This window comes from Eptesicus fuscus, chromosome 6, assembly GCF_027574615.1.
Source record: "Eptesicus fuscus isolate TK198812 chromosome 6, DD_ASM_mEF_20220401, whole genome shotgun sequence".
In the NCBI taxonomy this organism is placed as follows: domain Eukaryota; kingdom Metazoa; phylum Chordata; class Mammalia; order Chiroptera; family Vespertilionidae; genus Eptesicus; species Eptesicus fuscus.
In genome coordinates, this window is record NC_072478.1 from 85,611,022 (window position 1) to 85,638,473 (window position 27,452).

Genomic DNA, 27,452 nt, shown 5'->3' on the forward strand with positions numbered 1-27,452 from the left:
TACAGAAGTTGAATAAACTCTACCCTTTTGTTTGGCTAAGCCCATTGGTGAACAGAAAATTGCTCACATTTTTTCTAATACAAGTTGTTGTCACAGTTGGAAACAGAGGTGGGGAGGTATGGGCTCCCAGGCAGCCAGCAGCTATATAAAACCAACCAACTATGAATCAACTTCACCTTCACTATCTGTCACCTTCCCAGCTCCCCTATCTGGCATCTCTATTTCTGTAAATAGTATAATCACCTCTCAGTGAATAGGCCTCATTCAATGACACAAACCAGTAATTTTTCACATTTAATTATGTTGTCTCTTGACAACGAATGTCTATATCAGGGCTTTAGTAGCATATTCTGGGAGAAGACAGGAAATGAGAGTTCCCAATGTGTGTATGTCTCTAGAGCAGCACTGTCCAATCCTATCTAATAATAGACAAATATGCAAATTGATCATACCTCCAACACATCCACAAGCCACACCCACCATCCAATCAGAGCGAGTATGCAAATTAACCCAAACCAAGATGGCTACAGCCACAGAGAGCAAGGTTTCCTAGGTAACAGAGGAAGCCAAGCTTTCTGCCAGCCATTGCAGGCCTAAGCCTCCACTTAAGCTACAAAGTTTCAATTATAGAAGGTAAACAAATTCAAACAAATGGTGGCAAAATGGAGCTTGAGAGAGCAGGCCAGGGTTGCTGCTGGCAACAGGGGAAGCAAAGCTTTCCACACACCCTGGCCAGGCCCACCCGCTTAAGGCAACAAAGTTTCAATTATAACCCCAACACAAATGGCTATGGGCCTCGGAGGGAGCCCCAAGCTTGACTCTGCTCCAGGCTACAAAGTTTCAATTGTAGAAGGAAAATAAATTCCAGATACCAGGGCCTCCGCTTGCGTTGCCAGGGAGCATGGCCCGCCTGCAAACCACCACAGGCCCCTCACTCAGGCCGCTCCACGCCCCAAGGGTACCCCACCCTGATCAGGGACACCATTCAGGGCTAACCAGCTGTCCTGCCCCCATGTGGACACAGGATGGCCACCACAAGATGGCCAGCAGGAGAGGGCAGTTGGGAGGCACCCGGCCTGCAAGGGAGGGCAGTTGAGAGGGACCAAGCCTGCAAGGGAGGGCAGTTGGAGGTGATCAACCCTGTAGGAGAGGGCAGTTAGGGGTGACCAGGCCAGCAGAGGAGGGAAGTTGGGGGCAAACAAGCTGGCAGCAAGTGGTGAGGGGGTGATCAGGCACTTAGGTTGTTTCCAAATCTTAGCTAGGGTAATTGTGCTGCTATGAACATAGGGGTGCATATATCCTTTTTGATTGGTGCTTCTGGTTTCTTGGGATATAGTCCTAGAAGTGAGATTACTGGGACAAATGGGAGTTCCATTTTTAATTTTTTGAGTAAATTCCATATTGTTTTCCACAGTGGCTGCACCAGTCTGCATTCCCACCAGCAGTGCAGGAGGTTTCCTTTTTCTCCATATTCTCACCAGCACTTGTTTGTTGATTTGTTGATGATAGCCATTCTGACAGATTTGAAATGGTATCTCATTGTTCTGATTTGCATTTCTCAGATGATGAGTGACATTGAGCATGTTTTTATATGTCTCTCGGCCTTCTGTATGTGCTCTTTGAAAAGTGTATATTTTGGTCTGTTGCCCATTTTTTGATTGGATTGTTTTTCTTCCTTTTGTTTAGTTGCATAAGTTCTCTAAATTTTGGAGATTAAACTCTTATCGAAATAGCATTGGCAAATATGTTATCCTATGCAGTGGGCTTTCTTGTTGTTTTGTTGATGGATTCTTTTGCTGTGCAGAAGCTTTTTATTTTGATGTAGTTCCATTTGGTTTTCTTCTCCTTAGTCTCTATTGCCCTAGGAGCTGTATTGGTAAAGATATTGACACAACATATGTCTGATGTTTTGCTGCCTATGGAGTCCTATAAGATTTTTTATTTTCCATCTTAGGTTTCAGTCCTTTATCCATTTTGAGTTTATTTTTGTGTATGGTGTAAGTTGGTGGTGTAGTTTCATTTTTTTGCATGTATCTCACCAAATTTTCCAGCACCATTTATTGAAAAGACTGTCTTGATTCCATTGTATGCTCTTGCCTCCTTTGTCAAATATTAATTGAGCATAATGGATTGGGTCAATTTCTAGGTTCTCTGTTCTGTTTCATTGGTCTATATATCTGTTCTTGTGCCAGTACCAGGCAGTTTTGGGAACTGTGGCTTGGCAATATAGCTTGATATCTGGTGATCCCTCCAACTTTGTTTTTCTTCCTCAGGATTGCTGTGGCTATTAATGGTCTTTTTTTTAATTCCAGATGAACTTTTGGAGAGTTTTTTCTAAATCTGTGAAATATGCCGTTGGTATTTTAATGGGGATGGCATTGAATCTGTAGATTGCTTCAGGTAGTATGGACATTTTAATGATGTTGATTCTACCAACCCATGAACATGGTATGTTCCTCCATTTGTTTATGTATAGGTCTTATACCTTCTTAGTGAAATTTATTCCTAGGTATCTTAATTTTTTTGGTGCAGTGGTAAATGGGATTTTTTATTTTTAGTTTCTCTTTCTGTGAGTTCATTATTGGTGTATAAAAAGGCCATAGAGCTGAAACCGGTTTGGCTCAGTGGATAGAGCGTCAGCCTGCGGACTCAAGGGTCTCAGGTTCGATTCCGGTCAAGGGCATGTACCTTGGTTGCGGGCACATCCCCAGTAGGGGGTGTGCAGGAGGCAGCTGATCAATGTATCTCTTTCATCAATGTTTCTAACTCTCTATCCCTCTCTCTTCCTCTCTGTAAAAAATCAATAAAAATATATATTTTTTAAAAAAGGCCATAGATTTCTAGGTGTTAATTTTTTATCCTGCTACATTGCCAAATTCATTTATTAAGTCTAGTAGTTTTTTTATGGAGTCTTTGAGGTTTTCTATGTACAGTATCATGTCATCTGCGAATAAGGACAGTTTTACCTCTTTTCCAATTTGGATGCCTTTTATTTCTTCTTCTTGTCTGATTGCTATGGCTAGCACTTCCAGTACTGTGTCAAGCAGGAGTAGTGAAAGTGGGCATCCCTGCCTTGTTTCTGTTCTTAGGGGAAATGGATTTAGTTTTTGCCCATTGAGTATGATGTTTGCTGTAGGTTTGTCATATAAGGCTTTTATTATGTTGAGGTATGATCCCTCTATTCCTACTTTGCTGAGAGTTTTTATCAAGGAAGGGTGTTGGATTTTGTCAAATGATTTTTCTGCATCAATTGATATGATTATGTGATTTCTGTCTCTCAATTTATTTATGTGATGTATCATATTTATTGACTTGCAGATATTGTACCATCCTTGCATCCCCAGAATAAATCCCACTTGGTCATGGCGTATGATCTTTCTAATGTAATGCTGGATGCGATTTGCTACAATTTTGTTGAGGATTTTAGCATCTGTGTTCATCAAGGATATTGGCCTGTAGTTTTTGTTTTGTTTTGTTTTATTTTGTGGTGTCTTTATCTGGTTTTAGAATTAGGGTAATGCTGGCTTCATAGAAAGAGATTGGAAGTGTGCCTTTCTCTTGAATTTTTTTGAATAGTCTGAGGAGGACAGGTTTTAATTCTTCTTTGAATACTTGGTAGAACTCTCCTGTAAAGCTGTCTGGAACATGACTTTCTTTTGCTGGAAGATTTTTTTTGCTGCTTCAATTTTTTCGGTAGTTATCGGCCTATTCAGGTTTTTTTTCATGCTTCCTGACTGAGTTTTTGGAGCTTGTATTTTTCTAAGATTATGTCCATTTGACCTAGGTTGTCCAGTTTGTTGGAATAGAGTTGCTCAAAGTATTTTTTCATAATTCTTTGCATTCCTGTAGGATCAGTTGTTATTTCAACTCTTTCATTTCTGATTTTGTTTATTTGGGTCCTCTTTGCTTCTAGGTGAGCCTGGCTAGAGGTTCATCAATCTTGTTTATCCTTTCAAAGAGCCAGCTCTTGGTCTACTGATCTTTTGTATTGCTTTTTTGGTCTCTATGTGGTTTATTTCCGCTCTGATCTTTATTATTTCTTTCCTTCTGCTTATGCTGGGCTTTTCTTGTATCTCTTTCTAACTCTTTGATTTCTAGGGTTAGATAATTTATTGCCATTTTTCTTTTTCTTTTTTTTTTTTTGAGGTAGGCCTGCAGAGCTATGAACTTTCCTCTCAAGACTGCTTTCACTGTGTCACATAGATTTTGGATTGTTGTGTTTTCATTGTTGTTTGTTACCAGGATGCTTTATTTCTTCTTTGACCTTTTTGGTAACCCAATCATTGTTTAATAGCATGCTATTTAGCCTCCAAGTGTTTGATTTTTTCCCCCATTGTTTTTGTAGTTGATTTCTAATTTTATGCCATTGTGATTTGAGAAGATGCTTGATATGATTTCTGTCTTCTTGAATTTGAAGAGAATTTGCCTGTGTCCCAATATATGGTCTATCTTTGAAAATGACCCATGTGCACTTGAGAAGAATGTATATTCTATGGCTTTGGGGTGATTTATTCTGAAGATGTCAATTAATTCCATCTGATCTAGTGAGTCATTTAGGATTGCTATTACTTTGCTGATTTATTGTTTAGAGGATTTATCCAGTGGTGTTAGTTGCTTTGTTATGTCATTTTGAACATGTTATTGAGATCAAAACAACAAACCTTCTATTCTTCTTTCATTATTATTATTACTAGAGGCCTGGTGCATGAAATTTGTGCACAGGTACAGTCCCTAGGCCTGGCCTGCGATCAAGGCCATCTTTCCTGGCTTCCAGCAGCCGGCCCTACCACCCACTGCCACCCACCCCCAGTTCCCTGTTTGCCATCGGGCAATCAGAGCCTGCCAGCCAGGGAGAGGTTGACTGTTCTCACTCTCTCACTGGCCCTATACCCCAACACTGGTCACCCTCTGTGTGGGGGGTGACCGGCAGGGCAGGGGCCTTGGCCTGGCACCACCTGCATCTGCTGCTACCCACCACCAGTTCCCTGTTCCCTATCTGGCGATCATAACCTGCCGTTCACTGGAAGGGATCGAGAGGTTGGCCAGCAGGCTCCCATCTGGTGATCGGAACCTGCGGGCTGGGGGAAGCTCCTACATTGAGCGTCTGCCCCCCTGGTGGTCAGTGCACATCATAGCAACTGGTTGTTTCGCCATTCGGTCAATTTGCATATTACCCTTTTATTATATAGGATTGTTTTTATTATAATTATAAATATTAGGTGAGATGCACAAAGACTTTGTTATCCTACCCTTAAGACTTAACCAATCCTTAAAAATCATTCTAAGCACTAGGGAAAATTTAATAGGGTGGGTCATCTGGAATGGGATAAGGTAAGGGGATGGAGAAAAGCCCGGGGACCCAGTCAAGGGCAGGGTAAAGTCAGGGTGCAGAAATCAAGAATGAGATGAGGGCCAGGAAAAATAGACTAGAAAATGGACTGATGATTGAAGATTAGAGTTAAGAGTGTATTAAACACATTATTTGAGATTTTGTTTTTAATCTGGAAGTGATTTTTTTTGAGTTTCAAACTAGAGGTGAATATAAAATGTCAATGTCAAAATAGCCCCAACAGAATAACTGCATTAACTATCAAGTACATTTCTGGCTTGCTTCTCGAGTTATATCCTTGACAGATGGGGAACAAATAAAAACCAGACCCACCTCAATGAAGTTTCGGAAACCAGCCCTAAAATTCTAAACCAGGAAGTAACAAATGACCCTGAGATGGAACTAAAGAAAGCAAAGCTATTTTGATCACCTTTTTCTGTTCAGTACCACAGATTATGCATTTCTCTCTAATATTTCAGAATCCATTTTTAGAGTATGGGTGTTCATAGATCTACCATTATCAAACTTATTTTCTCATGTAAGAAACTCACTTGAAATCTTTTTCCCTCTTACAAGCCTTCAGAAAGCCCTTGTCTAGATTATGGGTGAACAAACTTTTTCTGTAGAGAGCCACATAGAAAATGTTTTAAGCTTAGAGGGACAGTTAGTCTCTGTCACAACACCCAATGCCGCTGTTGTGTAAAGAAATGAAGCCCTAGCCGATTTGACTCAGTGGATATGGGCAGGTACCTCGGTTGCAGGCTCCTCCCTGGCCCTGCATACAAAAGGCAACCAATCGATGTGTTTGGATATTTCTCTCTCTTCCACTCTCTCTAAAAATCAATGGAAAAATATCCTCAGGTGAGAATTAAAGAAAAAAGGAAATGAATTTACATTATGTAAATAAATATGCATGATGTGTTCCAATAAAACTGTATTTACAAAAATTGGTGGTGGGCCCAGTCTGACCTGTGTGCTGTAAACCAGTAAGCAGAAGGAATCTCTCTCTTTTCCTTCTTTCTTGTATCTTAATTGTCATCTTTTTGCTCCCTTCTACACTGTTAAATATCAGCCACACTTCTCATTCTATGATAATGATAATCGGAACTAATAAATGTGACATTTCTAAATACTTAATGTGAGCTTGAAACTGAGAAAAGTATTGGCAAGATTCACATTTGTACCCCAATTTAATACTCTTTCTTGGTTGACTTTGACCAAGGTCAGTCTCCAAGGTTATACACATAGCTAATAGTAAATGAAGTGAATGTGTCCTCAGATGACTCTCCCTGTGGCCTTTACCAATGACGGGTGATATCTGTTTTCCAAATAGAAAAAAGTATAACAGGACATCCGGTGTGTGTTCTTTTCCTGACACCATCTTGGCACATAGGTAGATCCCTTTTCCTTTCCGGTATGGAAATTAAAATTCCATCTCAATAATATGTGACTGTAAGTCATTCTTCAAGCATGAAGAGAGAACAGAGAAAAAGCTTTGTCCACTGAAGATCAGTCCCAGGTAAATAAATCAATCTATTTGTCATCCTCATTGGAATTTTTATTTGACCATAGAGGTCCTTCTGCGTTATTCTGATATTCTGCCTTCCAGCAAGCCAAGCTGTTACAGTACTTGTAAATATGTTTCTAGCCTGTAGATAACTTGCATTTTAGCTTGTTTTTCTTCTTTTAGAATTTTAGACCCTTTTTCTTCAGTGGCCAAACAGACTTGAATGTCTCTGTCTTTTACAACTCTTTTTGTTTGTTTGTTCCATCTCCAACTGACCTCTTCAAAACACAGATCTTTTCATTCCCCAATTTAGACTCTTGGATAATTCCCACAAGGCAGCTGTACTGCACTAGAGCAAAGCAAAATGAGACAAACCTGAAATCTAGGCATTGTCTTCCCCCATCTCTTTTATCCTCCATAGAATTAATCACCAAATCTGCTAAACTTGTTCCAAGTCATTATCACCCTTTCATGATTGACCACAACAACTATATAAATGATCTTCCTGCTTCAGTCTTGGTCCTTCCATTGCATTCTCCACTCCAGGCAGAGTAATGACCTGAAATTCAAATTTGATGATATTATGCTTAAAATCCTTAAGTGACTTTCCTAGCTCCCAAGATGAACTCCAAACTCTTGGCATATAAGGCTTCTGTTCACCTCTTTAGCTTCAACTCTTGCATTGCCTTTTATCTCTTATACCTTGAATAATTATCTTGAACGTGTTCTTACATGTTTTCTCTTCCTAACATATCCTCTTTATCCATCACTGATCCTTCTCCCTTTTTTTCTTCTATTTCACAAGGTTCATTTCTCCAAACTATAGACTAATTTGTTCTCACCTTAGGCAAGGTGCAGCTGGTCTTTGGAAACTTTCCATAACCTCTTTTTTTTTTTATCAGAATGTGAATTAGTTATTCTTTTGATATGGTCCTATGACATCCTGTCCTTACACCTATATTACCAGCTGTCACTGTTTTGTAATTGCTTATTTACAAGTCTATCTCTCTCACTGAACTATGACTCCTTTAAGCAAAGAGACAGTTTGATAGTCTTGTTTATATCCCTGGTGCCTAGTACAATACCTTGCATGGAGCAACATGTTATTATAAGTTCTTCAGTGAACCTAAGATAGTAATTTTAAAAGGAGGCTGTCCGGAGCATGTCTCAGTGGTTGAATGTCAACCTATGAACCAGGAGGTCACAGTTCGATTCCCCATTGGGGCATATGCCTTGGGTCGCAGGCTCCATCCCCATTGTGGGGCATGTGGGAGGCAGCTGATCAGTGATTCTCTCTCATTATTGATATTTCTATCTCTCTCATCCTTTCCCTTCCTCTCTAAAATCTTCCTCTCTATAAATAAATATGTATATTTAATTTTAAAAGAAAATTTAGGACAGATATTCACAGTTCTAGCCTATTGACATAAAACCTACAAGAATAGAACTATTATTTCTCAAAGAATTTAGAGAATTTTTACCTTCCCTCCCTGATACAAATTAAAAATTGCCGGAGCCCTGGCCAGTGTGGCTCATTTAGTTGAGCATTGTCCCTTGCACCAAAAGGTTGCTGGGTCGATTCCCAGCAAGAACACATGCCCAGGTTGCAGCTCAATCACAGGTAGGGGGTGTGTAGGAGGCAGCTGATGGATGTTTTGCTCTCACATCTCTCTCTCTCTCTCTCTCTCTCTCTCTCTCTCTCTCTCTCTCTCTCTCTCCTTCTCTCTCTAAAAAAAAATCAATAAAATATTTTCTAAAAATTGCTGACACCAATGGTTGGAAACAAGCTAGTTACATGAACATATGAACTTATAAAATGTACACTCCTACCCCCAGGAAGGCTAGACTCATGAGGTATTTTTCAGAAATATGAGCAAAAGCTAAAGCTAAAAAGGAATGCAAATGCAGCATGAGACCATAAAAATATACTGTGAAATATATTGTTGTAATTAGCATTGCACTTTCTACTAATTTCTTTTTTTATCAGCTAAAATATGGTATGTAATGATAAAGACAATATCAATCAGGAAAATGTTGATAAAACCCTTTAAGATGATAAAATCCTAGACTGACATAGCTAGAAGAAAATTAGAGATGATTTATACAGCATATTTAATATAGGGGAATGATGAAGCTAGGAGAGGGAAAGTAATTTTCTGAGCTTAGCCAAAATGGGTATAAATCAGAAATACAAATTCAAGTACATGTGTATGTGTGTTTTTAAGCTCATGTTCCTTACATCAGTCCCTCTGGCCTTATGGGCCCCAGTTCTATGCTCTTCATTCAAATAATATTATCTATCTGATTATGGTTTCGGACCAAAGAAATGGAGTTTTTATTCAATGATTGTAGAAAATTGTTCATTATCTACAGAAATGGTCACTTCTGTTTGTGGAATATTTCAATTCCAAATCTATGGAACATGTGGCAGGATGATAGTACACTTGCTGAGATTTTAGCATATAGTAGTGAGATTAACAGTGAAAAGTGACTTCCAATGCCTTGACTTACATGAAAGGAGTCCTGGGAGGAGTGATAAAATGAACAGTCACCAGTTTATTATGTTCTTATCTCTGCATCTACTTTGCTCTTCAAATGTTAAGTGAGAAAGTTGCCAGAACTATTGCCAAGGTCTTTAAAAATGAATTGACAAGTTGTGTCCACAAAGGTATTTGCTTAAATCTAGGTCTCTGGTCACAGGACAGACATTGATGAATCAAGCAGGAAATGCCCACCCCTCCCCACCCAGAGGCTGTTCCTATCTACTCGGAAGAGGTGTAGGCAGTTGGATGAGTCCAGCTTTAAGTGTCCACTAAAGGATTTATGGTGGAGCTGCTTAACCCCAGATTAGCACTGACCTAAAAGCACAAAATAAGATTCTAAAGAATGAAATTGTGATAGTAATTTTAATGCCACTATTTCAAACAAGAAGTAATAACACAGCATCAACAATGCAAGCAGTATTTAAAAGCTATTAATTAGTCTTTCTTGTACCTTTCCTTCTCTGCATCGAAAAACTAGCAGAAAAAAAGTGTGAAATTGACTTAAAGGATATTTGAGTTAAATTGAACAAAAGCATAAAATATAGGAAATAATTACACTTTGTAACTTGAATACTTTCGAAAGTAAACAAAACAGAAGGGATACAATTTTTAAGAAAAATGAAAGGGGCTGAGTTCTAATACTGACGAAGACTGCTGCTTGATCACAGCCTGGAAAAGCAAAAGACTACTGACTGTGTGACTAAAAACATGTTTCACAAACCCCTAGATTCAGGAGTTCTCAATCTCAAAAGTCACCCTGTCCCAGATTAAATCAGATTATTAAATGCCCATTTTAGTTATTGGCATAGAATCAGGGAGCAACCTCAGTGAAGGGAACCATTTATGGCTGGTTTAGACCATCAGGATGCAGGATACAACTAGTATTGTTCATACCAGAGGGCCTGCTCTCATTTGTTGATCACTTATTGACCATGTTAGATCCTCATAAACTCCAATAATGAATGGGACCAAATCTCATATCCAGGCAGAGTGGAGGGGTCAGAATCAAATGTAATTTTATTTAGAGACAGTGAAGGACTAGTTAATCTTGTACATATATATTTATTGATGGAAACTCACTCCTACTGTGTGGGGGACCATAGTGGGGACTGCTAGGGAGTCATGGCAGTACAGACCCACATTTAGGGCTGGCTGCCCTAGTATCACAGCCAATCAATTGGTTTTGAAACAAAAATCTTGAGCCTGTTAAGCAACTGGTAATATAAATGGGTGTGGATCCTTTGAAGTGACTTTTAATTTGGGCAATGTATTGTGATGATGCTGACTTCAGCATAACTCTATATACTGTTTTTTAATCCTTAGTTATTGAGTAGGTGACAAAAGGAAAAAAGAAAAATGAAGTCTTGTTAGAATTTATTGATGGTTAATTTCTCTGTCATGCCTATGAGAATTTCCAGAAAGGGAAGAGCATGGGAGGTAGATTTCTAGACAATTATTCTTGAACTGTGTATTAAAAAAAAAGGAAATAATATTTTAAAACTTATATATTTTCCTGGAGAAGAAGGTACACACAAAATAAAGCCTAGTTGGTAGAAGATTAGATATGGATGTTAAAATTAGAGAGGAATGAAAACTCCTACATTTTCCTGGATTGGTTACTACTGACAAAGCTTAACAGAGTGAAACTGGAGAGAAGCCATTAAAAATGCGAATTGGCATGAAGATTTCTGGGGGAAATGTTGACCTTGAAGCTGCTATGGATATCCAGAAGGTGATGTCCAATAATAGTGGAGAACTGAGTCTAGGAGTAAGGTGGCAGATGTTCCCTCACCTTCTTTGGGAAAGTAAATAGAAGCAGAAATCCCATATTGATACAAGGGTGGGTGGTGGTGTGAGAAAGTATGGCAAACCAGAAAGAATCTTGTACCAGTTTCAGGGGATCTGATTCACTGAGTGGTCTCACTTCCTCTATTCTATTTTATTGTATTTTATTTTTTATTTTTTATTTTATTTTATTTTATTATTTTATTTTATTTTAGAGTCTAGTTTAGAAGTTCTCAAATGGATTTACACAGAACCTTGAGGTGTGTGGAGAAAATGTAGGTATTCATGAATCCTATCTTGCTTCTATTTAAGTTACTTCCTTTAAAAATATCTGTTTCATTTATTACTGGCTCATGAAATTATCTTTGGGAGGAAAAACATGTTCCATTTCTTAAGTAAACAACAGCAATGAAATGTTTGAAAACCATAGACCCTGATGCTTATTCAGGGTCCCACCAGCTCTAACATCCTGTGAGCCATTGTTCTTATTTCTGTCTACTTAGAACATGGTCAGTCTAGTGACATGCTTCACTCTAACTTGGAAGGAAGGTCACTTATCCCATTGAGAAAATCTTCTAGAGAGCATTTCATTGTATTATGCATATTTCAAACATTGATGAAGCATTGAAATATGGGTGAGGTATAAGTATCCAAATTTCACAATGGCATTAACTGAGATTATACAACTCTACCTGAGGGAAAGAGGTGGTATTGGAAAATAAATAATATAAGTGAGAGAGACACTCCTTAAAATCAGAAACAAATGCAATGAGTGCTGTGAGATCATAAGATCTGAAATTAGAAGATCCAGTTTTGGTCAAGATCCTATCACTGAGTAGCTGAGTGCTTTGGGAATTTGCTTAACTCCTCTAATCTTTGAGTTTGTCCTTTGGGAATTTACTCCATTTTAATTCTATCTTCTGGAAAGCTGATGTGAGGACCACATAAGATAATAGGGATAAATTTCTAAGTAATTGGAAATCAATGGGCCTGTATTATTTCTTAAAATGTGTATATATATATATATATATATATATATATATATATATCCATCCATCCAGGTGATTGTGTTAAACAGAATATCATGCTTATAATCTTAAGAGGCATGAGAAAGAATGCTAAAATCAGATTATTCAATGCCCATTTTAGTTGTTGAAGTAACATATCCCAATAAAGGAAAAACGTATTTTAGGAGAGAAGTTAAGGCCTAGGATTTTGTAGAACTAGCTCTCCTGACCATGAACTTTGTGACTAAGTAGACTACATTTTTAAAAAATATATTTTTATTGATTTCAGAGAGGAGGAAGAGGAAGAGAGAGTTAGAAACATCAATGATGAGAGAGAATCATTGATCAGCTGCCTCCTGCATGCCCCCTACTGGGGGGTCGAGCCTGCAACCCAGGCATGTGCCCTGGACTGGAATTGAACCCAGTACCCTTTAGTCCATAGGCCAACGCTCTATCCACTGAGCCAAGCCAGCTAGGGCTAAATAGAATACATTTAATCTTTCTGAGTTTGTTGTCCCATCTGCTAAGTAGCAACAATACTGGTCTATAAAATTCACCAATTTATTTTAATAATTTAACAAACCTTCATACAACATTGTGAAGTTCTTCATACTCTAAAAAATCAAGTGTTATAATGCTATTTATTCCTGTTGCTACTATTGTACATTTTAAAGAAATGATGCTTTGAGTTTCTATTTCAACTTTCCTGTATTTAATGTAATCTTTTAAATTTTTTATTTAAGTATAATTGGTATATTAGTTTAAATGTATTAGTTTTATTAGTCTCAGGTGTACAACATAGTGATTTGACATTTTTATACCTTACAAAGGGATCACCACACTAATTCCAGTAGTTATTCATCACCTTGCAAACTTATACCCTTTACATGTCCTTTTAATTTCTATTTCTCCTTTCTACACCTATGATATTTGTTCTCAAATATAGTCATGCCATTGTATTTGCTGAGAAATCAAAAGATTATTATGTAAAACACCTTTGGTAGATGAGTTTCAGGGCGTAACTGTTTCAACTGTCTATAAATCAAGATAATAAGGAAGCTTTCCTTGACAAATGAAAAAAAAATACCCTAGCTTGGGTAAACAGTCAATCATCATTGAAAAGGTCAATTTTTTAATGAGGGTGGGACCCTGCATTGCATATGTGCACTATATATACACACGAGTGTATTAGGCAGATTGTGTTTTCTCTGTCTCTCTCTCTGGACTCGTTGCCTCCGAGCAGCATATCTCTAGCACCCTCATTCACCACCATGATGAAGTCCATCACTGCTTTTGCCGTTCTTGCTCTAGCAGCCACTACATGGGCTGTCTCTCCACCTGGTGAGTTAAGAATCCTTTTAAATTTTCGTGCCTTTATGCTAACTGCAATATAGTCAGCCATTAGTAATAGTAGAATGCTGGAGTTAGAAGAAAATTTAGAAAGTATCTATCTGGATTAGTTTGATTAACGAAGTGGGAGAAGGGTCAGATCTTCAGGAAAAGGAAGAGAGATGGAGAAGATTAAAGAGATTGTAGGCTCTTCACCCAGTTCCAAGTCAGGATCCCTCAGGATTCTGACTTGCCCTTTCAGAAACCACTCATGAAATTTTGAGACCATAATCCAACCTTGCCCTGGGCATGCCCACAAGAACTGTTGAAGCCCTGTGATAACCCTTCCTCCAAAGACCAGAGATTTCCCCATGGTTTTTCCCCAGAGATTACATGCATCTCTGTCTCCACCCAGACTTTGGTCCTGAGCAAAAAAGTGACCTCTCTTAGGTCTGGCCTGGGCAAGGGATGTTGGGAAATGGTGTCTGAGAAAGAAAGGAGCGTTTATCTGAGGTGTCCCTTGAGATAAACTTTAACCGTGCAGGTACTCGGACATTTAAAGTAGTTGCCAGAAAAAAAGACTGCTTTGAGCTGGTAGGACCGTGGCAGGCAATTTCATCTGACCTTATATTAGTATATTTATGACTGCAGGAGGAATTATGCCACACAAATAGCTACAGTTGCAATTCACACAGCAATTTATTCTCCTTTTATCATTGCAGTGGGCACAAAGCTTATCAGCACACAGCACACTGTTACTCACAAATTTCCTGGTGCCATGGGTACAGGCTTACAGGGAGCTCCCAAAGCGTGGCTTCCTCTTGCAGCAGCAGTGGCGCCTTCTCTGGCTGGCTGGTCAGGTCAGGAACAGGGCAGTGTTACCTTCAGAAATCCCTGCACACAGCATGGATCGATCTGAGGCCCCACCATTCCTCTGTCTTCTGGAATGGAGCGAAGCGGATGGGGAAGGGGACTGTGCCCAAATTCAAACTCAAGGCGATCAGCGACGATAAACTTCCGGTCATCAGAGCCACCAGTGCAGCACAGGGATCAAAATGATCAGTAACCACCAGATGTCCAGCGATCAAGCCATGATCAACTTGAATGGTGTTTGGGGTCCCTTTAAATAGCCTGAAGTACCCACGGCAGTCCAGAGGGGAACAGGGGGATTCTGGTAAACAAAATGCATAACAAGATCTCAAGTTTAACATTAGTTCCAATGGGCATATCAGTAGACAAACTTGTAAACACTCTGGGGAGGGGGAGGAGTATCCGTCATCAGACATGGTTATCATGGCAAGTCACTCTAAGTCAGTAATTGAAGTTCAAATCCCTATCAATAGAATACACACGCTTCAGGGCAGTGGGGAATGTGTCCTTAATATCACACTTTAAGTTTCAGGGAAGTTAACTCAAACGTTTTAAAAACCTTTTAAACATTTTTTGGCATTTTTAAACATTTCTATATTTTTCTACAACAAGTGGTTTTAGTTACTGTGAACAATGAATCCAGTTTTGCATTTCTAACTATGGAATTTGCTTTCTCCAATTCCTTCTCTCCGATTACATCTCCTTCCCCTCTCTTTTGGTGATCAAGCAATTGGGACAGAGGTGAGTACAGCCTTCTCTGTGTGGTCTTTGTACAAACGAAATCAGAGCTAATGTGTAAATGAGCTAGGGAGGTAGCTAAACTGGCTCACAGTAAACTAAAATAATTCCTCAGTGGGTAATACTGTTCCTACTCTTCCTGGTGGTGTTTCTTTCTTAAAAGGTTGCCAAAGGAGTCTCCTTGCAAAAGAGGAGTAACAGATAAAGTAAATTTTACTTTTGGCTAGCATTTTAAACTTTTTTGATTACTTTTCACATTAATTATTCCTTTGGACTTGCATTATAACCCTAAAAGGAGAAATTAATATTTCCTTCTTAAACAGCCAATTATTTATGGGGGGTTTTATTCTTCTATGTTGCCCTGACTAGGGATTGAACCTGCAACCTTCTTATCAGGATGATGCTCTAATCAACTGAGCTACCTGGCCAGGGCTTAAACAGCTAATTCTATTTTACCTAAGGAATGTCCTAGGTCTGATCAGTTTTTGTAATGCAGCACCTGGTCCAATAGAATATCTTCTGGATACTCTTTCCACTCTCTTCTTTCCATTTTGATATAAGAATGACTACAGAATTGAAGAAAGAGAATGTAGGACATTATTTTTCTTCCAATTACAGGTGGATTGCTCCAAATACCAGGGTAAAGGCAACAGCTTTGCATGCACAAGGCAGTTGAAACCAATATGTGGCTTGGATAAAAGAGTTTACAACAATGAATGCATGTATTGTATGCTAAAAAAGTAAGTATGGTATTCAATTTGGAGCTCAGCCCCAGCCCTTTTAAAGATCACAAAATCCACATTGTCCAAAATCTTCTTGGTTGTTAAACACAGGGTTTGACAAATCCTACATTTTGTCCATTCTCTTTGGGAATTGCTTTGTTAAAATTTAAAAAAAAAAGCTATATCTCTAAGGAACTCAGAAGATAGCTATCTCTATGTAGGCTGTTAGCCATGGACACGATTACAAGGCTTTGATCTATCTTTCATACACCAGAGGAAATTCATGTTACTTCTCATGGTTGCCTGGAAAAGTCTGGGGAAGAGAGTGAGAGTACAAATGGGTAGTGAGAACCGGTTGGAATACCCACAGCCACAAGTTCAATACTAACTCCTCACTGGAAACAAACTTTCAGCTTCTAGGAGAATGGTTATTACCAGCCTTTCCAGCAATTTTAATTCACTATTATGATTAGTTGTTAAAATCATGGGCTTTGGGATCAGACATATGGATTAGAAACCAAACTGCATTTAGTTAATCTGTAGCACGAGGTAAACAATCCACTAAACACTTCAGTATTCTCTTCTGTAAGATATAAATTACAATAGTGTTTAGAATTTACTGTGATAAAAACATGTCAATCATTAGCTAAGCAGCAGACATGGAGTGAATACACATAGAAATGAGCTCTACTTTCTTCTCATGATTTTCTTCCTTATTTTCTCTCATTTTCTAACCCTTTTGAAATGTACAGTCAAATGTAATAGCAGTTGTTATTCAGGATATAATATTTAGGATTTATAAACTCATACACTACTAAAACAATAGGAGTTTAAAGACTGGGGAGATTTTATGGATTATATTATCTCATATCTCATATCCTCTTTAAAGAAGTCAGGAATCTAACTCAGAAAGGAGAAATAACTGTAACAAAATTACCCACACTAGTGTCAGAAATGGATTTGAGCATTTTTTAACTGCAAAAATGTTTTCACACTATACTATTCCTTTGATTTTTATATGAATATTCATGGACTAGTTTGTAATAGTCCTTTTAGTGCTGATCTTATTTTCTTATGTTTTTATTTGATGGGTGTTTAATTACCCATCAGAGATATTAATGGTCAATATTAGTCAACTGGAGTAGAATATTAACCAGAACCCCCCATTCTCAGTCCCGGTCAGACAACACAGAATGACATATGACTGTATTGTATTCTGTAGATGATGAAATATCAAGTAACTGCTTTACCCATTAGATAAAATTTTCTCTTTCAGAGAAGAAGGACTTACACTCAGGAAACTTCATGATGGGAGATGTGTAAGTATATTCAGAAATTTTATTCTTAATATAAAATGTTACACTAATTCCTCATTTTCATATGGGAAAAACTCTTTTAAGATATGTCATTTAGAAATTATCTATACTATGTATGGTCATAGGTAAGACATTTGGCCAGCCTAAACAGATGACCTGAAGTATAGTTAGTTTATTTACCCAGAGGAGGACTTCAGAAACTTTACTCATAGCCCTTAATTGGGGCAGGCTGGTATACATGTGCTTCTTTTCTTTTCTTTTAAATATATTTTTATTGATTTCAGAAAGGAAGGGAGAGGGAGAGAGAGATAAAAACATCAATGATGAGATTGAACCTGCAACCTGGGCATGTGTCCTGACTGGGAATTGAACTGTGACCTCCAGGTTTATAGGTCAACACTCAACCACTGAGCCATGCTGCTTGGGCCACATGCTTATTTTCTAACACTGCAACTAATTAGCAGGTTAAGTAAAGGAGTTCAAGGGAATTAGGGACTCAAGATTATTCTCATAACAATAAAGAAAGTTATTTTGTAAAAGCACAAAAAATTCAAAAGAAATATAGAGGTAATTTAGGGGCAAAGAGCTATGTGACTGGGATGTCAATAATTAGAATAAGATAGGAGAACTGTTAACATGTAAAAGACAGCTTAATTTAATTGGGGTACCTAACCCAATTCCATGGGTGGGAGAGAGAAATGACATCATGAAACTTATGAAAGTTGGTGACCTGACTTGAAAGGAGGAACAGGAGCTGGGTTGAGGGATAGATAAAGTGGGTGAGAGCATATAAGAGTAAAAACATCATAAACAAAGTAACAGGGACTTTCAGGAGCAGGAGACACTCGGGGAATTCAGTCCTTAAATAGCCTGCCATAAGAGGCAGAGCTGATACGAATGGAGAGATAAGCACAGGTCATGAGGGGACTTTCTGTTGATGGGGAAGTCAGTTAAGTATTTGAAGAACAAGATCTAATTTCGTTTGTAAAAAAAAAAAAATCACTCTGCATCAATGTAGAGGAGGACTGATATCCCCAATAAAGCATGAAGGCTTGGCAATACATTGGCAGATCATTGCAAATGTGTAGGCAGGACCTATTGAGGGTCAGGTTAAAGTAAATGACAGTCTGGTAAGGAGAGGATTAATTTGGAAATTAAGTACAAGATAGAATCCATAGGATGTATTTGTCACTCAAATGTAGAGGAGTGAGAGGGAAGCCTTAAATCTGAACTGAGCTATCCCTTGCTGATGATCATCCCACCAGTGTTAGGTCAGGTTATATAAACTTTGGAGAATGTCGTTTTGCATATGGAATTCTGAACGAAATAATTCTTCAAGGTCTTTCAAAAGTTCATTTTCTATGATTTAATGACCTGAAATTGTTCTATCTTTCTTTTCTTTTTTTTTTTTTTTTTTTTGGACATGGGCAGATTGAATGCACCAATTACTCTAATGCGTGCACCATGGAATATATGCCTCACTGTGGATCTGATGGAGAAGTATATGCCAACAAATGTTTGTTTTGCAACGGTGTTGCGTAAGTGCTGAATTCAATATATTATTTGCAGAAATAGCCTTTCTCAGAGAGCCAGAAACCATCTTAGCTACTGAATAAGCTGGATGCTGCTATGAAGCATAAGAGTGAGATGGTTCACTGATAATCATAATGTTTTATAAAAAGAAGTAAGAAGAGGGAAAGAGAGAGAGGAAGAGAGAGAGAAAGTGGATAGTAGGAAGAAATGGAAGCTAGAAAATGAGAGACTTCTTACAGTATTTTTAAATTATAGAAAAAAGAAAAATTCACAGAATTTTTGGGAGATGGGGCTCTTGACACTGGTTTTTACTAGCACGTTGAATATTTTTTAGTTCATCTTGCTTGAACTAAATATTGGCTAATTGCTCATCTTTCATGCTGTGTACTCATTTGACTGGATTGATCTAAAAACATGAAACTTTTAATTTAAGATTTCCAAAACCTTTCTTTTAAAAAATGATTTCTTTTGTAGGAAGAGCCGTGGTGCCCTTTATTTGAAAAATTATGGACCATGCGAGTCTCCCTGATGCTCAAGCTCACCACGTTTCCTTTAGCAGATTCCACATGGAGATCTTTTCCCTGGGATGCTGTGGGGGCAAATATATGGATTTAATTCTTCAATAAAAGAATCTCAGCATAAAACTGTCTGGCTTGTCTTCCTGCATGTGATTCTTATCTTAAGGAGAGTACCTGTGGTTGTTTTCCTGAACTATAAATCACACGAAAATATTTCTTCTATTCCTACTGAAACTGGGAATGAGAGAGGTTATAGACATGCTTGTGAGTGAAGAATATGCTCATGACGTCCCATTTTAAAACAACTCAGAATTTTTAAGTAAATGTCTTAAAGAGTGGATCTGATCATAGTCTTATATTATCTTTTGCTACACCAATGAAAAGTGGAAAATTCAGGTTTGGAGAGAGATAGAGTGAGAACGCACAATACTATAAACTCATCAGAACAGACTAGGAATAACATATATACTTTAGGCACCACCATTTAAAGGGAACTGAGTCACATATGGACATCTGCAAAAGATCAAGAAAATGTCACCGTACATTTCTAAGTGAAAAAAGCAGAAAACAATATATACTATAAAAAATGTGATTGAATATGAAAACAGGAACATGTACATGTGCTCATGAGTGTGGGATTGCCTTCCCTAAAGCAGCCTTTCCAACCCTAGAGAATTATGCATATAGGTTCCAGAGCTTGATCAAGGAACACATTGAACTGGAATGATATAATTCAATATATACTTAATAGTTATTTTTGGGTTTTAAGATTTCACATCTTCATTTTTTGTTGTTGTTGTTATTTTCCTATTTTCTAATGTTAACATTTACTCCTTGATATAAGAACAATTGTTCTTTACAAAAAGGAATATAGAGGCAGAAAGTTCAGGTAACAGGAAGAAACTCAGGTGTGATAACATCTCTTCCCTGTTGCACAACTGCAAAGACACTGGTCTGATAGAGGAACAAAGCTGGACCCACTGCCAACGGCATCCATCACCTCATCCATCGCTGCAACCTCCTCTGTTCCTCAGCTGCTTCCGCGTTTTGCTTTCTGGCTGAAGGTACTCATTAGCATTGTGGAACATGATATGCTCTTTCTACTGTGTTCTTTCCTACTGTTTCCTCATGCTGTTGCCTCTTCGGAATGCCTGACAAAGGCTACTCTGCCTACCCCCCAAGTCTTCCAGTCAGCTTCATGCTTTCTTCACCAATGCCCCCTGCTGAGGTTTGATGTTGATGGATCTGAATGTTGGGCCTCCCAAGGTCTGCTCAGCCCAGCACACAATGCCTCAGTGCCTTCCTCCCACACAGCTACTCTATCCCCTCCTGAGGCCCTAACAGTGCTCCTTAAATGAGTTACCAGTCATAAAAGCTGGTCACATCTCCCTTCCTTTCCTCTTCTTTCTAAGGTGGGTCAACTGGGCCATATGCTGTAGGACAGTGAGCATCTGGCATTGTGCATTCATACAGTTGGATCTTCCACTGTTTCTGCTCCATTCCTGCAGGAATCCAGGGAAGGCCTGAGGAAGAGATGGGGGAGTACCTAAAAAGACATGGTGTCACAGATTGTCTCAGGAACAGGCACCTCCAACCATTCTGGGCAGTGGAGTATTGAGGAGACCTTTCATGTCTCACCACAGCATAGCAGCAAAGAGTTTATGTACATTTTCCTATTGACATATGCTTCAGAGCAGAAAAAAAAAAAGGCCTAAAGGACATAGGGAGGACCAGGCACTTTTGCAGGGTTGGAAAGACGGGGACAGTTCAATATGGTCCTTGATCAAGCTCTGGTACCTATATGCATCACCCTCTAGGGTTGGAAAGGCTGCTACAGGAAGGCAACCCACTGGAGGATTTGTTCACTGATTTATCCCTTTCTGTGTCTGGATAAAAATAGTTTTGGGGCCCCCATGAGATGGCAGGTAATGGTTTTTATCCCTGTGGACTCTCCAAGAATGCTTCAAGATATTCTAGCATTCCCAGTCAGAAGATTTTTAGCATAACCAAGGATGCCTGGAATATTAGTAATCTTTATCTTAATCCAGGTATAGTCTCTGCTTCATGAATAAGTACAGACATGCTTCCTCTGTTGAGATACTTTTGTCTAGAAGCCTCTAGTGGCCTCAACATTTTCTCTGTAGCTTCTTAAAGAAAAAACAATTGGATGAGTCTTGAGGTAGGAAGTTGACTTTTCAAGACACTTGAAAATATCTCCATACTAAAATAATACCATTATGTTCAAAAAGTTATTGCTGACTAACTTCTGTCTTCTGAGTAGTCACATCTGTCACTGAGGTTTATACTTTTGTTTATGACTAGCCAAGCTTTAACTTTTCCTGGGCATTTGTTCTTGGGGAAGAGTGGAATTAGGCATTCCAAGGGCCATATGCAGAATTTACAATGGGCAGACTAGAGATGGATATTCAATTCGAAGCTGCTATTCTAATTATTTCTACTTTGGTGATTTGCAGTAGAGGACAATGTCCTGAGAAATCTGAGAGCATCATTTTAAGAACACACCAGGAGGAAAAATGGCCAAATCTTTCCCAGTACTCTGCTCATTATTGTTCTTCATGCTGATCCATCAGGTGGTACCAGATAGTAAGTAATTTGGCTGGTTCTGACAGGAATGTAAAGTGGATTTGTGGGCTCTAACATTCATTGTGATCTGAAATAGAATGCTTTGAAATTCTTATTTATTTATGTCATTTTACTGTATTTATATATCTGTATCTATATATAGAAAGAGACACAATGGAGTGTGGTTTCCCTCCCCCCTCAAAAAGGCTTTGGGCTAATGGGCCTTGGTTTTTCCACCTATTAATGCAGATTATGAGACCTAATTCATGGGGACCCAGGAGCTTGGGTAATTCAGTGAGGTGACCTGTGAAAATGGTTGGCAATATGCCTACGGCGCAGCACATTTCAGAAATTCAGTACTATTGAAAATGCTTAAAAAAAGAAAAAGAAAAAGAAAAAGAAAATGCTTTGCCATGTATCTGAGTGGGTCATTATTTTTCGGGTCCTTTTCCAGAGAAGTGTCATGTAGAGAGTTATAAAGTCACTAAGTCGCAAGAACTGAAGAGCTTGATTTTTTACATATCTGTCATGAATTCCTGTGCATTTCATAACAAGGGTCTTTCCCCTTTCTGTGAAATAGGGGGATTGGGCTTAAAGGCCTCTTTAAAATTCTAGCATTTCTTAATTTCTTTCATACATGGGCTGCCAGTTCTGAATCCACTCCTATTCTTCAAAAGTAATTTGATATACTGGATTGGCAATGTTTATGAGAGTAGCAAGGCATCTACATAGTCTTCTACTGATTATCTATCAGGAGAAGAGGGGTTGTTCTGCATTTTGAGAAAAAATAAGTTAATACATGGAAAACTAAAACAGTGCTTTAAATTATTGCAAGCTTCCTTGGTAATAATTAAAAATTCTTTTATTCCAGATAAAGAATTCTTAATCAGCCAAAAGATTAAGCTATGATTTACCAGATATTAAATTTTGTAACTATTTTCAGTTATGTCTTGGTTTCAGTTGCTCGACAATGGTGGCCACCACATGGAGATTTCAAGGTAATGTTTCACTAGGCTTGCCAGGACTGAGGTTCTAATCGAGTTTTCTTTGGAATTGTGATTTTAGAGCCTTACGGCAGCAAGGTCATCTGTTGCATTCTTAGAAGACCAATCATGTGAATGTGACAGGTACACTGCAGGTGTAGGAGCCCAGAGTAGCGTGATTCAAACTGGGAACCAAGCTGAGATTTGGTCACATGTACCCCAGAGAACCTTCATGGTACCTGGGAAGTGTTTATGAGCAGCCATGGTTGCCAGGGGAAGGGTAGGGTCTTAAGAACACTCGGACTTGGGCTTAACACAGTTTTTGCTCTCAAGGAGCTCACAGTTTGGGGAGGGAATGCTCCCAAATGCTCTGAGACATGCAGAGAATGCCCATCCAAGTTGTGAATAGGGAGCATCAAAGATGTGGACTGAGGAAAATGTGCAAGAATATGAGCAGAGGATCAAATTGTGTTTGCAACTTGGATAAGGAAAGATGAAGGCGATACCCTTTTCATTTTAACCTACCCCTCTGAGGATGAAATATATTGTGAAGCCACTACAAGTTTGATAAATGATGAAAACGGGTGATGAGATATTACTTTTTTTAAATGTAGATTTGCATCATTGTAACTCCTTTACTTTAGGAGTTTTTGTACTTTTAAGTTTTTGTCTCATTTGTAAATTTTAAGTTGTACTTCTTTTAAAAAATCAGTTATGAGTTGACTGGTGAGAAAGGCCTTTTGAGGGGAGCTTGGCCTTCAAGGGACCTAGAGTTCAGAGTGTAGAACCTGATAGAGGCTGTAGCTCCAGCAAAAGATTGCTGAGCCTGTCTAGGCTTTATCTGATCTCAAAGAGTTCAGTCCTAGCATTTTACTCTCCAGAGCTGCCTACAGGAAGAGTTCTCCCTCGCCCACCAACTTACTCATTCTTACTTTTTCTTTAAGGAATATTTACTTATCTTCCAAGTTATGCCTTAGGATACAATAGTGAGGAAAACAGACATATTCCCTTCTCTCATGAAGCTAACAAGTAGCCAGAAAAAAAAGAAAGGGACAACTATTATTTGTAGTAAATTCCACACATAAAAGAGGTAAGAGGGTAGAGATACTGCTATAAACAATATGATCCATATTGGCCTCTCTGGGGTGGGGACATCTCAACTGAGATCTAAAGGGTAAAAAGGAGCCACCTGGGTGGAGAGTGATGAGGAAGACTTTTCCTGCTTGTACTGATTGAACAACTGGATGACTGGGTCACCGAGAGGGAGGGGTGTGCAGGGGATGCTACACTTACAGCAGTAGATGGGACCCTCCCCTGATGAACAGCTCTCAAAAGAAAAAGAAAAAGAAAAAGAAAAAGAAGTTGTATTTATTGACAATGATACTGGCTATTCTTGATTTTTATTTGACTACTTTATATTTATTCTGATTAAACTATTTTATATCTCAAATGCTTTATAACACACTGATTAGAGATGTAAAAAGAAAGAAGGGTTGGGATTGTATTTTGAAAAATATCTCTGAGACAGTAGGTTGTAACCTGAGTTCTGAAGGCAGAATGAGTTTAGGTTCAGGGAAACAAATATGTTTATTGGGGTGGTCATGACAAACCAGAAGATCCTGAGATGGAGGGAACATGGAGCAGTGGGCATGGGAGGCACTTAAAAGGCAAAGAGTCAGGTGGTGTAAAGGAAGGTGGGAAGAGTTGGGAGGGTCCAGATCACATGGGGTCTTCTATCCCATACAAAGTACAAATTTTTTAATGAGAAATATGTGTAATGAAAGATTTCTTAATAAACAGAATAAAATTATTCAATTGATATTTAAATTATGGAAACTAGAGGACATGGGTAATAGAGGAAGTGGAAGGATTAGTTGGGTGACAGGCACAGGAAGTAGTTGATGGTGGCCTGGCCATGGTGGTGGTGTTGGATAGATAAGGAAAGAAGGAGGGAGAGTTTCTAAGCTCAAATATAATTTTTCTATCTCTAAATACTAAGCCAAAACTCTCTTCCACCTTGTATCAGAGGTACTTTATCTATTGTATGACACTCTTAGAGCCCCTGAGGTCACCATCCTCAAGCCATCACCCTAGAGTCACTGCTTCAAGACATCACTGACAGTAGCCTTGCAAGTAGACATGGGTTCTAATACCTGATGACACATGTTCCTTCCCTTGTTTTCCATTTTCCCTATAAAACCAGGGAGTTATTCTAAATGATTCCACATTTCACAACTTTAAGATAATAGTTGGCTTGAGGATTTTGAGAATAGATAAAAATATGATAAATATTTTAAATCAAGGCATATGGATTTCAGCAAAGCATTTTTTTTCCAATTATGGGGCTTCAGTTTTCATGGCTGAGTTGGCCTAAAAATATCTCTAAGAATACTCTCAGATCTAATAGTCTTGGAATAAAGAAGACTGAGAAAGAAGCTGAATTTCCCAAATAAATTCTATTTATTCATCCTTCCTTTTCCAACTCTAGCATAGCAGGCCTCTGTTCTCTACTGCTGTCAGGAGGTATCATATTGCTATCAGATAGGATATATGTAGGTTCTGGTTTCATTGTTTCATGGAGGCGAGAGCTGTGAGAGCTTTGGGGAGACTGGGACATGATCTTGGCTATGTTTAGATTTCCCTAATAAAGTCCAGAGGTGAGCTACCTGTCTATGAGTGTGATTCTAATTGTATCATTCTTTTCAATTCAACTGCAGGTGAAATGTCCATATAAGAAAGTAGACTTGAGCTGGTTCAAAGGAACATTGAAACCCTGCTCTGGTACATATCATCCGATCTGTGGCACCAATTTGGTAACCTATGAAAACCCCTGCATCTTGTGTATTGAGAGCTTGTGAGTACTATTTGGGGGAAAGTGGGAAAACAATGAAAAAGCTTAGCCCACAGCAATTACTATCTACCTCTTCTACCAAGTACCATCAGCCTCAATGCCAGGAATTTTCTCCAGTTTGCACAGATAATGATCAGTCCCTACTGAGAAGAGCTTGTGGTCATATAAAGTTCACTGGAGCACAAAGCAGACTCATTGTGCTCAGTGGTGCTCCTCAGGTCCTTTCTTCTCTCTGAGCCTCACGTTCCCCAAAGCCAACTGATGGATTTTCACTTGGAGCTTCAAACACCTTCTAGAGTCCTGAAATTCTTTGATTTTAAGACAAATTGTGGTTTTGCCTAATGTCAGATATCTTCAACTTCAATGTCTGAATGTGTTTGAAACTCTGAGCTAGAATGAGGTGACAACAAAGCTTGGGTCCTTTAGCTAAGAGTGAGTGTTTAGTTTGTTGTGGTTTTTGTTTGTTGTTTTGTTTTGGGTGTGTTGGTTTTTGTTTGTTTGTTTTGGATTTCTGTGACATATATTCTCAGTTATTAGATGCAGAGGTCTCACAAAACCATGGCTTCAGGTATTGTCTCTGTAGAAGCTAGTACATTTCACAGGAAGAAAAATTATCCCTATGGCATCAGACTGGGGTCCTACGCCCAACAATTACTTTGTAGTTTTGTGCATAGAGCAAGGACAGGAGTATGTAAATCCCACATCGTCCCCACTATTTTTTTTTATGTTGACTTTAATTTTTTTTCCATTTTTTTAAAGGTATTACATGTGTACATATCTTCCCATTGTCCCCCCACCCCACTCCCATACATGCCCTCACCCACCAGTGTCTTGTGTCCATTGGTTATATCCACTATTAAGTAATTCAGCCAAAGTGTGAGAGTATTGACAGAGAAGATGAGGATTAACATGCAGGACTGATTCAATAACCCATTTTCAAAGAGACTGTTGCATAGGTCATAGTATCATTAGTGACATTTTAGGATTGTAAAAGGATAACTGGGTAGGAAAGTCAATAACCTAGTTTTTGTTTGTAGTCCATTCTCCCTTTTGCTCTGGTTCTAAGTTTTCTCAAATATAAAATAAGGGTGATAGATAAGATAATTTTAAAGTGTATTTGTAGCTCTGACATTCTGCTATTTAATGAAATGTTTATTCTTACTCTTTCTTTAGGAAATCTACTGGGCAAATTAGGTTTCTACGTGATGGAGCATGCTAGTTAAGCAGATTTGGATGTGAAAGAATATATCTTCTTTTTTTCCATCATGGCAGTCCTCCTCTTACAACTCACCTGTCCTTTATTCCTCCTTGCATATGTTCTTGGTGACCGAGGGCTGCCCCTATTGAGCTTGTGTCAGATAGTTAAAGCTTCTTTCTTTAGTTCTCTTCCTTCCTTGCTTTCCACATTCTTCCTAATAAACGTTTCTGAAAGTATGATTTCACTTGGGTTTTTTATGTATGTGTCTCAAGTCTCAGAAGTAGACAAAATTAAACATTTGAGCCAAGGATACAAGACAAACATTGAGATTACTCGGCTTTATAATACAGTGAACAGTGGGGAAATCTATGTAAAGCAAGCATATCAAACTCAGCACGGCTAACATGGGCCAAATAAACAAGGTTTAATTTTATGTGGGCCACAAAAAAACAAAAGCTTCAATTTTCATAGAAATGTAGCTTTATTTCGATAGAGACATGCTGAATACAAAGGCTGAAATAAATGAGTCATTGTTAACATAAAATAATAGAACATTTTAATAAAAATTAATATTTTTTCTTGAACATTAACTTACCAGACACTGAATAACTGTACAAATTAATAAGCCTAACACAAACAA

General features: G+C 38.4%; 2 protein-coding genes across 5 annotated transcripts; both read left to right on the forward strand.

Moving 5' to 3' along the window:
- Positions 1-577: 577 nt before the first annotated feature.
- Positions 578-19,310, forward strand: LOC114231683 (double-headed protease inhibitor, submandibular gland-like). Of its 4 annotated transcripts, XM_054717025.1 has the most exons (8): positions 6,816-6,848; positions 11,380-11,439; positions 13,415-13,512; positions 15,098-15,111; positions 15,727-15,848; positions 17,107-17,149; positions 18,578-18,684; positions 19,154-19,310. In XM_054717025.1, the coding sequence occupies exons 2-8, from the start codon at positions 11,402-11,404 to the stop codon at positions 19,206-19,208; spliced, it is 477 nt and encodes a 158-aa protein (XP_054573000.1). In that variant the 5' UTR covers positions 6,816-6,848; positions 11,380-11,401; the 3' UTR covers positions 19,209-19,310. The 4 variants fall into 4 exon arrangements, with proteins under 4 accessions (XP_054573002.1, XP_054573001.1, XP_054573000.1 ...); XM_054717027.1 differs by lacking the exons at positions 6,816-6,848; positions 11,380-11,439 and adding an exon at positions 578-633; XM_054717026.1 differs by lacking the exon at positions 11,380-11,439 and having other exon boundaries at positions 6,809-6,848.
- Positions 19,311-21,718: 2,408 nt separating this feature from the next.
- SPINK14 (serine peptidase inhibitor Kazal type 14 (putative)) lies at positions 21,719-26,833 on the forward strand. Its single transcript, XM_028145950.2, has 4 exons — positions 21,719-21,801; positions 22,741-22,778; positions 25,481-25,617; positions 26,788-26,833. The coding sequence occupies exons 1-4, from the start codon at positions 21,732-21,734 to the stop codon at positions 26,831-26,833; spliced, it is 291 nt and encodes a 96-aa protein (XP_028001751.2). The 5' UTR covers positions 21,719-21,731.
- The last annotated feature ends 619 nt before the right edge of the window (positions 26,834-27,452 follow it).

What these genes read in the sequence shown, in the direction of transcription:
- LOC114231683 (XM_054717025.1), top strand. Translation starts at nt 11,402, where the DNA reads ATGGATTTACACAGAACCTTGAGGTGTGTGGAGAAAAT. An exon ending in AACTTCATGATGGGAGATGT is followed by an intron (nt 17,150 to 18,577) that starts GTAAGTATATTC and finishes GGACATGGGCAG; the next exon opens with ATTGAATGCACCAATTACTC. An exon ending in TTGTTTTGCAACGGTGTTGC is followed by an intron (nt 18,685 to 19,153) that starts GTAAGTGCTGAA and finishes TTTCTTTTGTAG; the next exon opens with GAAGAGCCGTGGTGCCCTTT.
- SPINK14 (XM_028145950.2), top strand. Translation starts at nt 21,732, where the DNA reads ATGGCCAAATCTTTCCCAGTACTCTGCTCATTATTGTTCTTCATGCTG. An exon ending in CCATCAGGTGGTACCAGATA is followed by an intron (nt 21,802 to 22,740) that starts GTAAGTAATTTG and finishes TCTTGGTTTCAG; the next exon opens with TTGCTCGACAATGGTGGCCA. An exon ending in CACCACATGGAGATTTCAAG is followed by an intron (nt 22,779 to 25,480) that starts GTAATGTTTCAC and finishes ATTCAACTGCAG; the next exon opens with GTGAAATGTCCATATAAGAA.